The sequence below is a fragment of the Chionomys nivalis genome, chromosome 8 (assembly GCF_950005125.1).
Source record: "Chionomys nivalis chromosome 8, mChiNiv1.1, whole genome shotgun sequence".
Taxonomy (NCBI): Eukaryota; Metazoa; Chordata; class Mammalia; order Rodentia; family Cricetidae; genus Chionomys; species Chionomys nivalis.
In genome coordinates this window covers 65,993,912-66,008,818 of record NC_080093.1, presented here as the reverse complement: position 1 = coordinate 66,008,818, position 14,907 = coordinate 65,993,912, and the positions used below count along the sequence as shown (strand labels likewise).

General features: G+C 49.7%; 1 protein-coding gene across 1 annotated transcript in view; it reads left to right on the top strand.

The window, feature by feature from the left end:
- The first annotated feature begins 2,375 nt into the window (after nt 1–2,375).
- The window catches only part of Htra1 (HtrA serine peptidase 1), a 49,622-nt gene continuing 37,090 nt past the window's right edge, over nt 2,376–14,907 (top strand). Inside the window, exon 1 of the mRNA XM_057779575.1 lies at nt 2,376–2,959. Within this exon, the coding sequence (XP_057635558.1) occupies nt 2,488–2,959 (472 nt within the window). The 5' untranslated portion in view covers nt 2,376–2,487. The remainder of the gene's footprint in view (nt 2,960–14,907) is intronic.

The window sequence follows — 14,907 nt, the reverse complement described above, 5'->3', positions numbered from 1 at the left end:
ACTGAAGCTTCGATGTAAGAAACTGAGGTTGAGAAAGAGTGGCAGGGAACTTGCCGGTTTGTCAGCAGAGCTGCCCTCTTCACTCTGGAAAATACTTCTCTAGGAAACGGTGCCAACACATGATGGAAGAGAAATGAGTTTTCATGATGTGTCAAAAAAGTGCACTAAAAGGAAAAAGAAACAGTCTTTCCATATTAGTGGCTGCAGAGGGGAAGACTCTAGAGGAGAGAAAGCATAAAGCATTATGGTCAGGGTCACCACAACATGAAATATTGTTGAAGCGTTGGGAAGGTTGAGAACCACCGCTCTAGTGAGACTTTGGGAAGAATATACTGGGACTTGCTCTGGTTTGGATATGATTTTTTTTTTCCCAAGATAGGATTTCTCTGGGTAGCCCTAGCCGCCCTGTAGCTCTCTCTGTAGACCAGGTTGGCCTTGATCTTGGAAATTTGCCAGCCTCTGCCTCCTGAGTGCTGGGATTAAAGGCTTGCTTAGCCTTTCCAGCCTTCATTCTTACCTGAAAAACAAGGGAATTGAACAACGAGGAGTTTCGCTACTCACCGCCACATTTTTCCTTTTATGCCACCAGCCTACTGGGATGGAACCAAGTTTGCTGATCACCTTTGCAAATATACCCCCTTGCATCCCTCCTTTATTTTATTTTCTTTCTTTCTTTCTTTCTTTCTTTCTTTCTTTCTTTCTTTCTTCCTTCCTTCCTTCCTTCCTTCCTTCCTTTCTTTCTTTCTTTTTTTTTTTTTTTTTTTTTTTTTGGTTTTTCGAGACAGGGTTTCTCTGTGGCCTTTGGAGCCTGTCCTGGAACTAGCTCTGTAGACCAGGTTGGTCTCGAACTCACAGAGATCCGCCTGCCTCTGCCTCCCGAGTGCTGGTATTAAAGGCGTGCGCCACCAGCGCCAGTCCCTTATCTTATTTTATTTATTTATTTATTTATTTTGATTTTTGAGACAGGGTTTCTCCGTAGCTTTTTTTTGGTTCCTGTCCTGGAACTAGCTCTTGTAGACCAGGCTGGCCTTGAACTCACAGAGATCTGCCTGCCTCTGCCTCCCGAGTGCTGGGATTAAAGGCGTGCGCCACCACCACCCGGCTTCCTCCTTTAGTTTATTACAATAGAGGAAAACCCAAGGTCTCCAGCACATCCTGAGAAGAGTGGATCTCTGATCAAGGACTCCCCTCCTTAGCCCGTCTCTATGTTGTTGTAGGATTCGAGGATTCCAGCTGGGACACCAAAGTATTTCTCACAGAAGACCCCTTTCTGCTGCCCCTTGGTGGAAGGGACCCTTTGGGATCTGGTGGCAGTTGAGACTTAACATGGGCCGGGTATGCTTTGAGGGGAGTTGCATTTGGGTTTTAGTTTTTAAAAGTATTCTTACCGGAAAAGGAATTGTGCACAAGGGACAACCCAGAAGTAGACTAGAGCGAGATCAGCCTTATTTATCAGTGACTCCTCCTTTCCTCAAGGTCAACAGCACCCCCCCAGGTGTGTGTGTGGGGCGGGGAGGCAGCTCAGGTGGGACGTGCACAAACTGCTTGGTTATCTGGTTCTCTAAGATTTAAGTGTTTAGTGTTGGCCAGTAAGTGTGTCAGGCACAGAGACCCCCTTCCAGGCTTACAATTGCTCTTCCAAATGATTCTTACATCTATGTCCCAAAGAAGTGACTGTCATTGAAATCCTCACGTGAGAGCTCAAAGACGATAGGGACCCGGTTGATTTGTCAAGTGTTGGGACTGCAGGGGCGGGCTGGGCGCTTCTGTGTGGTAAAGACGCGTTCCCTGACTACTTAAGGTGAAAAGAAAAACAAAACAAAACAAAAAACCGTCCAAAGCCCTGCGGCCTCTTGCACGCTCCCGGCAAGCCTTCCAGGTACCAGTCCCAGATACCCTCACGCACACCACCGAAAACAACTTTTAAAATAAAAGAAGCGTCAGGAGGGTTTATGCTGCCAATTGCCTCTGCTTTTCGCTTTTCTTGCTTGAAACTAGGTCTGGGCGTTGGGTTTCTGCCAGTCCTGCCAACGCTGCCTTTCCACGGCAGGGTCAGATTGATTCACATCCACAGACCCGCATGCTGGGCACAGTTGTGGCCGGGGTTTATGTGATCGCCCTCCGCGCCGGACAACCTACGGGAACTTTCCCAGGCGATCGCGTGGGGATGAGCAGGCTTCTCTCTGTTGAGTATTACTTTGGTTTTAAGGTCGTCAACTTCAGAAGAAAAAGAAGCCTAGATTGGGAAACTGAGCCTGGACGGAGGGCGGAGTCGCGCGCTGCCCCGCCTCGTCCCCGCGGGCGGTCCCCGATCGGCCCCCCTCCTGGGAGCCGTGCCCGTCCCCCTGGCTCCTCGTCACCGCCGCTAGGCCAATGGGCTGGGCCGCACGGTCGCGCGCACTCACACCCGCTGTCCCCAAGATCCCGACACGCCGTCCCCAGCGCGATTCTTCGGCTCTCGTCTGGTCCACAGCCGTCGGAGTCGCCATGCAGTCCTCACGCACCGCGCTCTTTTCTCTATTGCTGCTGCTGCTGGCGGCGCCCTCCTTGGCGCTGCCGTCCGGGACCGGCCGCTCGGCCTCAGCTACCACTGTGTGCCCGGAGCGCTGCGATCCCACACGCTGCGCCCCACCGCCGACGGACTGTGAGGGCGGCCGAGTCCGGGACGCGTGCGGCTGTTGCGAGGTGTGCGGCGCGACTGAGGGCGCAGCGTGCGGCCTGCAGGAGGGTCCCTGCGGCGAGGGGCTGCAGTGCGTGGTGCCCTTCGGGGTGCCCGCCTCGGCCACAGTACGACGGCGCTCTCAGGCCGGCCTGTGCGTGTGTGCCAGCAGCGAGCCGGTGTGCGGCAGCGACGCCAAGACCTACACCAACTTGTGCCAGCTGCGCGCCGCCAGCCGCCGCTCTGAGAAGCTTCGCCAGCCTCCAGTCATCGTCTTGCAGCGCGGCGCCTGCGGCCAAGGTACCCGCCCCACCCTGCACTGCACTCCTGGGTGGTTCCCCACCCTCACCATCCCAACCCAACCTGTCCGGAGCGAGGGAGAGCAAAGAATTGTGTGGTGTTCCGGGGGAGAGAAACGGCACTCGGGATGGCTGTGTTCCAATTTTTGCGCCCAGCATAGGGTCGTTCCGCGCAACACCGAGCAGGTGCTTTGCGCACTTTGGTCCCGCAGTCCTTCTCCAGGGTAACCCCGCATGCCGTTGGGGAGAGCCCCATAGTACCAGGATCTTGGCATACTAATACACATGGCCTTAGGGGCCACAAGAACTCCTGTCTGTCGCTTTCCCTCCCTTCTCTTTTTCTGCTGCCCGCTTTCTTCTTGAAATTAGCCAGACAGTATTTTTCTTGTAGTTCTTCAGTGAAAACTTTCACTTTGGAGATGTGGAAAGAGGGAACAGCGCTGCCCAAGTCAGTCCGCAGCCCTCTTGCTTCCATTGATTTGAGTTAACTTTTCAAAAAAAAGAAATGAATAAAAAAGCTCCATAACTCATCCTTTGGTTCTTTTGAATGAGCTCAAACGGGTACCGGACCACAGAATTTGCCGAGGCAGAGGAGAGGCCCGCTAGGGAGGGGGAAAAATGTCCCCCCACCCCTCCTTGTGTGACCTTTCTGTACCAACAAGATCTGGAGGGGCAGGGAGCTGGTGATGGGGTGAAGGAGAGTGAGAAAGTGTCCAGCTCCCTGCCGGACCTTCCAGAGAAATGCAAGGTTAAATGCTGAGATACCCTGTGGAAAAACAGTAAGCTCAGACTGGCCACTCAAGCCCTGTGGGGACCAGCCAGTTGGGTTCGGTAGTGCACTTGGCTTCGGCTACAGGGCTCCTGCCCAAACCTAGCACCTCCCTCTGGGCATGTGGTGGGAGGATAGGAAAGCGCAGGACAGAGGGATTGATCTAGATTTTTCTTTATAGGAATATGGTGCATATGACCACTTTGGATTTGGCAAATTTTAACTCACGTGGACAGGAAGGTATTAGCGTGGTGTAGAAAGAGGTGTACCATTGTTTGTAATCTTACTACCAGAGCCCAGGGCTGACCCGCAGCCCCGGGAAACTCAGCCTCATTAGAGATAGGAAAGTTTTTCCAGAGAGGACTGATCCAGAGGGTTTCCTAACGGGCATGGTGAGGACAGATGCCCACTGAGTCCCAGCCCGTGTGACAGGTGAGTTCCCCTTCCAAGCTTATTCGGTCTCAGCCTCTGGAGGAGGCAGCTTCTGTCAGCTTCTGTCTTTATTAGTGCCTTACACAAAGTGGAACTGAGGTTGACTAACTTGTCCAAGGTCACTCAGCTGGAACCTGAACCCAGCAGCTTCCTTCAGACCAGGCCAGAGCTTGACCCCCTAGGCTGGATGGAGGCAAGGGGCTTCCAGTGGGCTGGAATGGCCGTCTCACCCTGGGAAGAAGTGGGCGCGGTGCCAGTGCTGAGTGGACTCTTCTTTGAAGCCGAGAATAGACTGGTGTTGCCGGAGACAAGTAGAGATGTCCAGAAGTAACCCGGAGTAGGCGTTCAGAATCCCCTGGGGAGGAAGGTGTGTCACACAGGCTGAGGTTCTTGACTAGTTCTCTGATAGGCACTTCTCAGAAGAGGGCCGTCGTAGCTTGCACTAACCTAGAGGAGGATTGCAGAGGGCATGGGATCTGGGCCGCTTCTGCAAGAATCTGAGTGTGGGCGGTGATGTCCAAAAAGCACATTTTGATGAAGAACGAAGCAGCTGTTACTGTTTGTGGCTCCACTTGATGGGGCCTGAGTTCCTGACACTGTGTGAAGCTGAGTCAGCTAAGGCCTGGACTTAGCAGAGACCAAATACTTGGCTGGTTGAATTGTCGCGGGGAGACAGGCCCCAGTGGCCCCTCTGTGTGGAGACAGCCAGGGAAGAAGAGCTGGAGGTTAGGCATCCTTCCTACATTTGTAAGCACTTGTTGCTCTGTATTGTGTCTAACATACTATGTCTGCTTACCTGGTACTTAGGCACTGATAGTTACTTGGGTGGGTGGACGGAAAGATGGAAGACGCTTGGCACACACAGTGGAACCGTAGCTTTGCTTTGCCCTTACTTCCCATCTGAGGCTGTGTCCTGAGGTAACTTCCAAGACCCTGGGGGTCAGCCCCCTTCCTTCAGCCTCACCTTGCTCCAGCTTTCAGCAGCTGGTGCCCAGGGCAGCTAGCTCACTTGATGTCACAGTTGAATAAGGAGAATTGACAATGTGCTCCAGTGTGAAGGGCAGAGAAGTGGGTGACCTGTTGTAGCTGGGTGGACATAGAGGCCTTTTGGGAGAAGTACCATTGAGTAGAAGATGAGGGGAAGCGCCGTGAGAAGACACTGAGATCAGAGAGGTTCTGAGGCAGAATGTAGGCAGACAGCTCAGGAGACAGGTGGGAATGTGGTGGGAGGAGCAGCCCCAGGCATTGCATGGGGAGTCACAGTAGCCCTCTGGATGGAGAAAATGCCATCACACCAAATGAAACTTCTGTTGTTGTTGTTGGTTTTGGCTTTGGTTTTTCGAGACAGGGTTTCTCTGTGTAGCTTTAGAGCCTGTCCTGGAACTCACTCTGTAGACCAGGCTGGCCTCGTACTCACAGAGATTCCCCCTGCCTCTGTCTTCTGCGTTCTGGGTTTAAAGGTGTGTGCCACCAATGCCTGGCAAAAAAAGAGAAACTTTTGTCTGTAAGTTGGTTAATGAAAACATCAGAGACCATCTCTTGTTTTGGAAATAGAGATGGATTATCAGGGCTGCGGGGTCTGGCTGAGAAGCAGACAGGTATCCAAAGGACCGGGGTTTGTTACTATTGACCAGGAGAGTGCAAAGAGGAAGTGAGAATAAATGATGGGTGTGCTCGTTCACATCTGCGTTCCCAGCAAGAGTTCGAAGCCAGTTTTGGCCAACAGACCCTGTGTCAAATTAAAAAAAAGTTTTTTGTTTTTTTTTAAATATTTATTTATTTATTATGTATACAATATTCTGTCAGTGTATGTGCCTGCAGGCCAGAAGAGGGCACCAGACCTCATTACAGATGGTTGTGAGCCACCATGTGGTTGCCGGGAATTGAACTCAGGACCTTTGGAAGAGCAGGCAGTGCTCTTAACCGCTGAGCCATCTCTCCAGCTCCTAAAAAAAAAAAAAGTTTTGATCAATATAGCGTGCCAGCAACAAGGTGCCATACGGTTCATACTTCTGCGCCAGGCGTCTGTTTACCAAGCCTTTGGTCCTCCTCACAGTGCTGGTGTGGTAATTCTCCTGGTACAGCTGCCCATCACACAGTAGCACCTTGAGCCCATGTGTGGATCCGGAGCCCACTGTTAACCACCACTCTGTGCTGTTGACACAGCAACGGAGATTATAAACCAGATCCAGCTGAGGAGCAGCTGATAGCTGAAATAAACAATACTCCAGATGGCCGTGGTGTTGGACGATGAGGGATGGATTTCTCCTTCAATGGGCACAGGAGTCAGGGCAAGGTTGCCTTCGGTTACTGGCCAAGGAGAAGCACAGGGTAGAAGGGGTTGTAAAAAGATGAGTCTCCAAGCCAGAGTTCCTGACTCTAAACCGTTCTTGGGCAGGAAAGGGACATTCCAAAAGACCAACCATGGTGTGAGGTGCTGCAGATGTCTGTTAAAGAGCCAGGAAAAAGACTCCCCAGATAGGAGAAACCTAGTCCATCCATTTCTCCTGCTGTACACACCAGGAAAGCCCACCCTACCCCAGACATCCCAAAGGGACAAGCATAGAGGTTTCCAGGCCTCAGGTGGGGGCAGAGAAGGGCTGGAGAGGGCCAGCTAGAGGTTGAACTCTTGGCGGCACAAACTATTTGTAAAACGGACTTTATTTAGCTGACTCTTTTGTGAACCTTGAGAAGATTGTCACTGTGAGCTTTAGTGCCTGGCCTTGCTGGACAGTGGAGATACAAAAAATACCACCAAGTCCCTGCCTGAGGGAGCTCACAGTTAACACAGTGGGGGTAAAGACAGTCGTTCATTACCAGAGGCTGTTTCCTTTTGTTTAGTGCAAGTACACTAGATTAATTTCTGCTATTGGCGGTTGGATGTTCCTTTTGTTCCTTAAGAGAATATGCATACAGGGTGGGGACCAGGCTTCATCTTAGGGCAGGGTCGGTAGGAAGAGTGAGAAGGATTCTGTCATCTTAAACTGTCTTCCTAGCCTTTGTATGGCTTTCTCATGGTCTGGTGCCTTCCCTTATTGCCCTGACGGTTTGCTAAAGTGTTAAATAGTAAGGCTTGATAAAATGAGTAAGTTAACAGGATCAAAAGCCAGGCATTTGGTTTACTTTATCCCATCCCAGGGAGCAATAAATAGATTGCTTTGGAACTTAACCATGGTTGGTCAGGGATGGTGAGGCTGTGAGCTGGCTGGCCGGATGCCTCAGTACAGCGGGCCGAATTCTGAGTTGGTTTAGAGATGGGGGATGCCTTGGATTCAGACACCAGGCTTTTCATGAGCTTATGTTTCTTATGGACAAATAGCTTTGGTCCCACATGCTGTGAGGAGCAGTCATGGTTTGCAGTGCTTTGAGGAAGCCTGAGTACTGACCCCTGGCTCTGGCCTGTGTGGGGGCAGCCTTAACCAGTACCAGTTCCTCTGGCTCTCAGGGCTGCAGCCATGAAGGGCCTGGATCCGTGCTTCTGAGGTCCCTTTTAGCTAGAATGGCCTACAGGTCTTATAAAGAAACTGATCTGTGAGAAGATTGTGGTCCTGTGTCTGTGTCAAAGGCTCGGATGCCCTAAAAGATGCTTCTTGTTTTTCCTTAAATTACGATGGGAAAAGCCAGGGTTGGCACTGAATGGTTACCCCCACCCTATGTTTAGCCGCCTTCATGTCAGCTGTCTGCCAGCTTATGAATGTTTCTGGGAGACAACGAGAAGTACATGCCCGCTCCCAAGAGCCAATGCCAGCAAGTCTGGTAATCCATTCTTTACTCTTTCTCTGTGACTTTGAGCCCTGCCTCCTGCTCCTTCAGGTTGAGATCCCCCACTGAACTATTTCTTTTGCTTTTCCACTTTCTCTGCCATTCGAAAAGGAAAGAAAAAAATGCTTCCAACAGAGAAACCGAGGAGGGTAGTAGATATTCCCTAAAGGCTCTCAGAAATGGCTGGAAAGTTGGTGTGATTCAGTCCTGTTAAATGACGGGCGTCTGGAACCACAGGGGAACATTAGCCAAGACAGCATGCTTCAGAGACAGACAGACAGAAGTGGCAGCGAAGAAGGATGGGTATGGTGCTAGAGGGTGCAGGATTCAGCTTCCAGAAGCAGTGGTGGAAACTCTAACTTCATTCAGTGCATTTACTGAACAGCCACGGTGTATGCAGAAGTATACAAAATAAGGGAATGAGGGCCTGGAGAGATGGCTCAGAGGTTAAGAGCACTGGCTGCTCTTCCAGAAGTCCTGAGTTCAGTTCCCAGCAACCACATGGTGACTCACAACCATCTGTGATGAGATCTGATGCCCTCTTCTGGCCTGCAGGCATACATGCAGACAGAACACTGTATACATAATAAATAAATAAACAAACAAACAAATAAATAAATAAATGGAATGAGAGGTCAGATTGGCTGGCCTTTCTTATCGAGGTGAGATGCCTGACTGTGGGCTAGGCTTCTTTTTGAGCTTCTCTTCTTGGATGTGTGACTAGTGTCCTCACCAGTGAAACACTGATGGAAATAAGATTGTTTGCCCAGACCTCTTGGAGCTGTTAGCATGGAAGGACATCATTTCATGAAGTGTGGAACATCATCTGTTGCCCTTTTAGCTAGAACTCTGTCCTGTCAGATAACCACTGACGTCATCGTCAAAGCTCTAATGAGGTAGTCAGTGCAGAGATAAAGTTTAGAATGTCTTTGTTCCGTGGACCCTTTGGGTTGGTGAGTGGGTGGGTTAGAAAGGATGTACAGAAGAGGTGATGGGAACATGTATCCCGAGGCTGACATGGGAGTTTCCTAGACTGGAAAGGTTCTCGGGGCTGAGGGAGTCAAGTGCCACTTTCCCATACCCTCCGATGGTCCCAGTTACTCATTACCTAACCATTATCTTCTGAGAAGTATGTGACTTCCTTTGAACTAAGAGCTGTATGTGTGGGACACCTGGGAGTGTGTGTGTGTGTGCATGTGCGCGCACGTGTGTGTGTGCATGTGCGCGCACGTGTGTGCGTGCATGTGGAGACCAGCGGTCCATTCTCAATCACGCTCCACCTTGTATTTCAAGACAGAGTCTCCCACTGAACCTAGAGTTCATAGATTCAGCTAGACTGCCTGGCCAGCGAGCCTCATAGACCCTCCCCAGTGCTAGGATGGTAGAGGTGTGCCATTGTGCCTGGCTTTTTCACATGAATGCAGGAGATGGAACTGGGACCTTGTGCTTGTGCCTCAGTTTACAGACCTGGGCGTTTCCTCAGTCCTTAAGACATTATCTTTACACACATTATCTTATTTGCCCTTCATGGAGCTGGTGACCCGCAGGACGTGACGTTTGATCGACACTCCAGGTCCTTCTTGAATCTGGTCTGCTTTTGTTTTTATGTTCTGGAAATTCCTCATAGGAAAAAAATTGTCATGTCTTAAGAAAAGAGGGAAATAAGAAATAACCCAAACAGTTTTACAAATGCCCTATTATTTTGAATTGCTAGAACAATTTGTTGACTTAGCATATTCCATAAATGATCCTGTACGGCACTGCTTGACTGTGAGTGCTCCCTCGCCATGGGACCGTCACATCTGTGCACTGAATTCTCTGAGGGTTGGCTGTCGTGGTTGGAATTTCTGATAATTCCCAAATTTGAATAACCCATGTCTTCATGAGTCAGAGCCTTGTGCAATGTTTCAGACCTCAGGAACGTCTTCCCCCCTGGTTGTGCAATAAGCTCGCTAGAAGGAGATGCTAGGCTGCCTGTGCGGTGAGCTGGGTCTGTCTCAGTGTGGATGAGATGTAGAATTCCCTTCCACACAGTTTTGGGCAAGACGCTATCTGATTATCCAGCACTGTGGCTTGAGATGAGTTCTTTCTGGGTGCCCGTACTCAAGTGGGAGTCCTCATTCTGTGTGAACAGATGGGCACAGAGTGCTGCCATTTGGAATTGTCTCAGTAGATGCTGGCCAGCAGATACGGGGAGGGAGGACTCATGCGGCAGTTACAATTGTTTTTCCACACACACAGTGAGCTGCCTGGAAGTGGAGATTATATTCTTGAGTCAGAATTGGAGAAATGTCACCAAACCACAGTGACCTGAAAAGTTACCACCACTAATTGTGTAACAGGCCTTATCTTGTTCCTTCATGGACACCCAGGAAGAAAGTAGCATCAAACCCTGCTACCTAACTGAAGAAATAAAAGAGGCTCCAAGAGATTTCATTCATCCAGGGCCACCCAGGAAGGAGGAGAGAGCTAAGATTTGAACTTGGCTCCGCTTCACTATCGAACTGTTTGGGGGAACTTCCTTGACTCAAGTGTTGTTTAAAAGCATGCTGGTTAATCTTCAAATATTTGGAGTCTTTTCCAGCCTCTTCCCTTTTATGACTTTCTAGTTCATTTCCATTGTGGTCTGAGAACATGCTTCATGACTTCTGTTCTTTTGAGTTCATTAGAGTGTGTTTTCTTGCCTTGAATGCAGTCAATCTTGGTAACTGCTCTCTCTGCACAGGCTCGAGAAGAGCATGTGTTCAGCTGTGGTTGGCTGGACTCTTCCAGATACTTCTCCCAGATATCAGTTAGATGGAGTTCATTGGCAGTCCTCCTCAGGTCAACTAGATGCTGGTTTAGCACCTCTGCCAGTGGGGTCTGAAAGGGGTGGATGCTGAATCTCTCTTAGCTGCAGTCTCTATTCTGGGGCCCCACCCCCACCCCTGGATGAGTTATGGACTCTCTGTGTTCTGTTTCCTGTCGTGTTGCACAAGGACAAAGATATTGCCTGGAGGACATCAGCAGGATCTTGTGAGGCCAGATAAACTAATGAGATAGTGAAAGGGCATTGCCAATCCTGAGTACAAATGATCGACCCATATCTGGGCTGCTAGACAGCTGTTCCAGGCTCTTCCAGCTCTCCTGCTAGGAAAAAAAAAAATACACCAAGACCAAGGCACTTGAAAAGATGGAAAATTAAGGCGCATGCTTACTGAGTCTCTTCTGGCCATGGTTCAGGAAATCCCTGAGACTAAATACTTTACAAAGAAACTAGCGTTATTCTGCTCACTTTCCTGGGGGTTCAGGCTTCTGCTTGACTCTGGTAGAGATGTCATGGTGGGTGGCACCATAATGGTGGGAGTGTGAACTGGAGAGATCATGAGACAACACGGAAGTCAGAGAGATGCCAAGCTTATTCTATCATAACGACCCTCTCATAAGAACTCACCAGGGACCCAGGAGAACTGCCTTAGTTCCGTCTGAGGGCCGGACCCCAGTCATTCGATTGCCCTGGCTTTTAAAGGCTCCATACTACCTCCTCACAGCAGCACCGCACAGGGGACATGCTCCAACCACAGCGGCTCATCATGGCCACCATGGCGACCTGCGGTACTCCAGCCCCACCACCTCCATGTTTTCATGTTTCCGTGGCTCTTGTGGGCCAAGACTTCACTGCCATGTGGGGATATCAGAGGCTGGCCAAAGCCACCAGGTGACTGCAGGGAAACCAGTCTCCCAGAGCATGCAACCTGGGGCTGAAAGGTAGCTGGGGAATCTGAGGCACCTAAAGGAAACTAGATTCTCACAAGCTGGGTTATCAGACTTGCTAGGGTCAGAGCCTGGGCCCTAGCATCTCTATTGACCTACATTCTGCTGTGTGTCCTCAGTAGGTCAATTAAAGTCACAATTAATAGTGGAAAGCAGAAATATGATGTTCAATGTGGCTGCTTTGGGAGGAGAGAGACAAAGGAGTCCAGTGACCCTTCCTAAGTTTATCTGTGGGAGTTCTGACATGAGGTTAGATTTAAATAGAGGGCCAGAGGCAGACAATGTAAGCAGTCCAGGTCACGGTGTGGTCCCACCCATCACTGACCCATCCTTGTCTCCACTCCAGTCTCTCTTGAAGGATGCTCTGACATGTCAGAATTGTGTGAAGTTTCCCTGAAGACACGTTCCTCCTCGGCCTGGCACCAGGTTTCCCCCTTTCCCATCCTCCAGCATGAGATTCCTGGAGAAATTCCATCATTTCAATAGTCTGATAGCCAATGGTGGGGACACAAGACTCTCTTAGAATTATCTCCCCGTCTGGGGCTGGAGAGATGGCTCAGTAGTGTGAACTCTTGCTGAGGACCCAAGTTGGGTTCTCCTTATGCTGGGTGGCTCACAGCTGCCTGTAAAAGTCCAGTCTGGGTAATCCAGCACTCTCTCCTGGCCTCACATGCACAACACACATAATTAAAAATAAAAATAAAACCTTTTAGAAAGAATATCTTCATCTCTGTCAGAACGGTTACTGCTGTGTATATATGAGCTTGGTGGTGGCGGCTGCTGCTATGAACCAATCTTCGTGATCCCCTTCCCTTGGAGCGGTTTAAGTGTTTGGAGGAGGCTAGGGTCCACACGGGGCGTTCCCCCGAGGCCCGAGAAATAGTGGATGTTTTCACTTAGTCTCACTTTTCAGATTGTCACTGTGGTAACTGGCTTCTCCCCTGGAGCATCTTGAGGCCCCTGGATGCTAATTACAGCGCACACGCCTCAGGGGAAAAGCTGCGTAAATATCACAGATGAATCAGGGCTGAGCAGCCTCAGCGTCTTAACCTGTGGGTTGAGCTTCTTCAGGAGGAGCCTGCTTTCCCCTGGGCGGACAGACTGGGTGTCTTTGCTCCATATTGTTTAGCCATCGTGGGAATCCATCTCTACGTCTGATCCCCTGTACCCTATCAGCTTTGAAAATCAGAAGCATAATCATCAAAATACACGAGGAAAGAGATAAATGTTCCTGCTGTCACTAGGGAACACAAGCTTGGCCCGTCCTCCCCTCAGGGAGCCATGGTTGTTAACACTTCCCTTCATGTTCTTGGGTGTTTTCCTGTGTCAAATTCTTTCAGGAGACACAGTAACAAATACAGTAGCTGGAGAGGAGGGGATCAGTGTGCTGTAGCCCTGGTGTTTATTGTCAAACTCTTTCCCCAAAGGGTTGCTACAGTATTCACCAGTGATGGAATTTTTCTTCCTTCCTTCCTTCCTTCCTTCCTTCCTTCCTTCCTTCCTTCCTTCCTTCCTTCCTTCCTTCCTTTCTTTCTTTCTTTCTTTCTTTCGTGTTGGGGGAGAGTATGAATATATGTGCCTGGGGGTGCACGTTTGCACACCTATTTGTGGGGGTCCAGAATCCAGGGGTTAACCTCTGCTGTCATTCCTAGGAGCTGGCTACTATGTTTTTTTGATTTTTTTTTTTTTTTTTTGAGACCTGGGTCTTATTGGCCTGGAGTTTGCCATGAGTGCACTTGTTTGATTCTCCCGGTGCTGGGATTACAAGCACCTGCCTCTGTATAGGCTTCTTGTGGATTCTGGGAATTGAACCCAGGTCCTCGGTGCTTGTGTAGCAAGCACTTTACTGCCTGAGCTCTCTTCCCAGCCCAGCTCTGGAATGTCAGCCTCTCAAGTCACAAGAAAGTCAATAAAAAATCCCCTCAAAGGAAATCCTTCATGATAAATGGCAGATGTTGGTTCAAAGCCAGCTATACTGTCCAAGTCAGCAGGTTTTCCTGTTGCCTGTCGGGTGCCTTCAAGTTCACCTTCTGTAAGGGGAAACCCTGTTTGGGGTGGAATGAGCGAGCACGTTAGACATTTGGATTTACCTGGGGTAGGTGACTTGGGATCATGGACCATCTAGAAAGGACTTGTGACTGTCATGTCAGTCATCTGGTTCCTCACCTGAGGGGGAGGAGCCTGGGACAGTGAGGGTATATAAAGGTCCAAGGGCATTAGTCCAGGGTATGACAGAGAATGCAAGTCCCCAGATGCCCGTCTCAGGGCTCAGTACATGGAACCTTCCAGATGCCAGCTCTTTCCAGGATGTGGATTAAGGCCAGTCTGTTTCTGTTTTGAAAATCGGAGAATGTGTTTATTCAAATGTTTTGGACACATGAAAGAGTGTAATGTGAGCCCCATAAATTCAGTTTCCTAGTTTATAAAAACAGAACATTATTAATTTTCATTTTAATGACAACATTTCAAAGACTTACTTCACATACAGGGTTTTCATATGTCCTTAGAGCCCCTAGTTCCAGAACTCTCGGGGTGTTCTGTGTAGCAAGCATCAGTCGAAGAAATCTTTTTTTTTTTTTTTTTTCTTTTTCGAGACAGGGTTTCTCTGTGGTTTTGGAGCCTGTCCTGGAACTAGCTCTTGTAGACCAGGCTGGTCTCGAACTCACAGAGATCCGCCTGCTTCTGCCTCCCAAGTGCTGGGATTAAAGGCATGCGCCACCACAGCCCGGCCAGGATGAAATCTTAAGGCCTATGCGGCAGCAGGACAGTCCAGCCGCTGTGATGGACTGAACCCCAAGCTGCCGCACAAATGGGGAATTATTGATGGTTATACCCAAAGTTGTTTTTTGGTAAAGTATTTCCTCATACCAAGGCTCCTAATCTAATCTGTATGTCTCCCTATTGCATCACGTGCCCTCATGACTCTAGTCCTTCCCTGTGTGTCGCTGGCAGCACACAGCAACTATTCATTCTCACGCCTCCCCCAAAGACAGCGGCTCTGTTCAGTTCCCACAACACAAAGCGTTCTTGTCACCTCTGGAATAAGCACAGCAGTCCTTCGCCGTCACCCCATGCGTGCTTGGCCTGGATGGAGCCAGCTACCAGTCTACTTCCTGTCTCTGGGAAGTCACATTTTCAAGATATTTTCTGTAAGTGGGGTCCTATCACACGATCCGCTGGGACTGGCCTCTGTCAGTTGGCATCGTGCTATCATTTCACGACTGAAAAAAGTC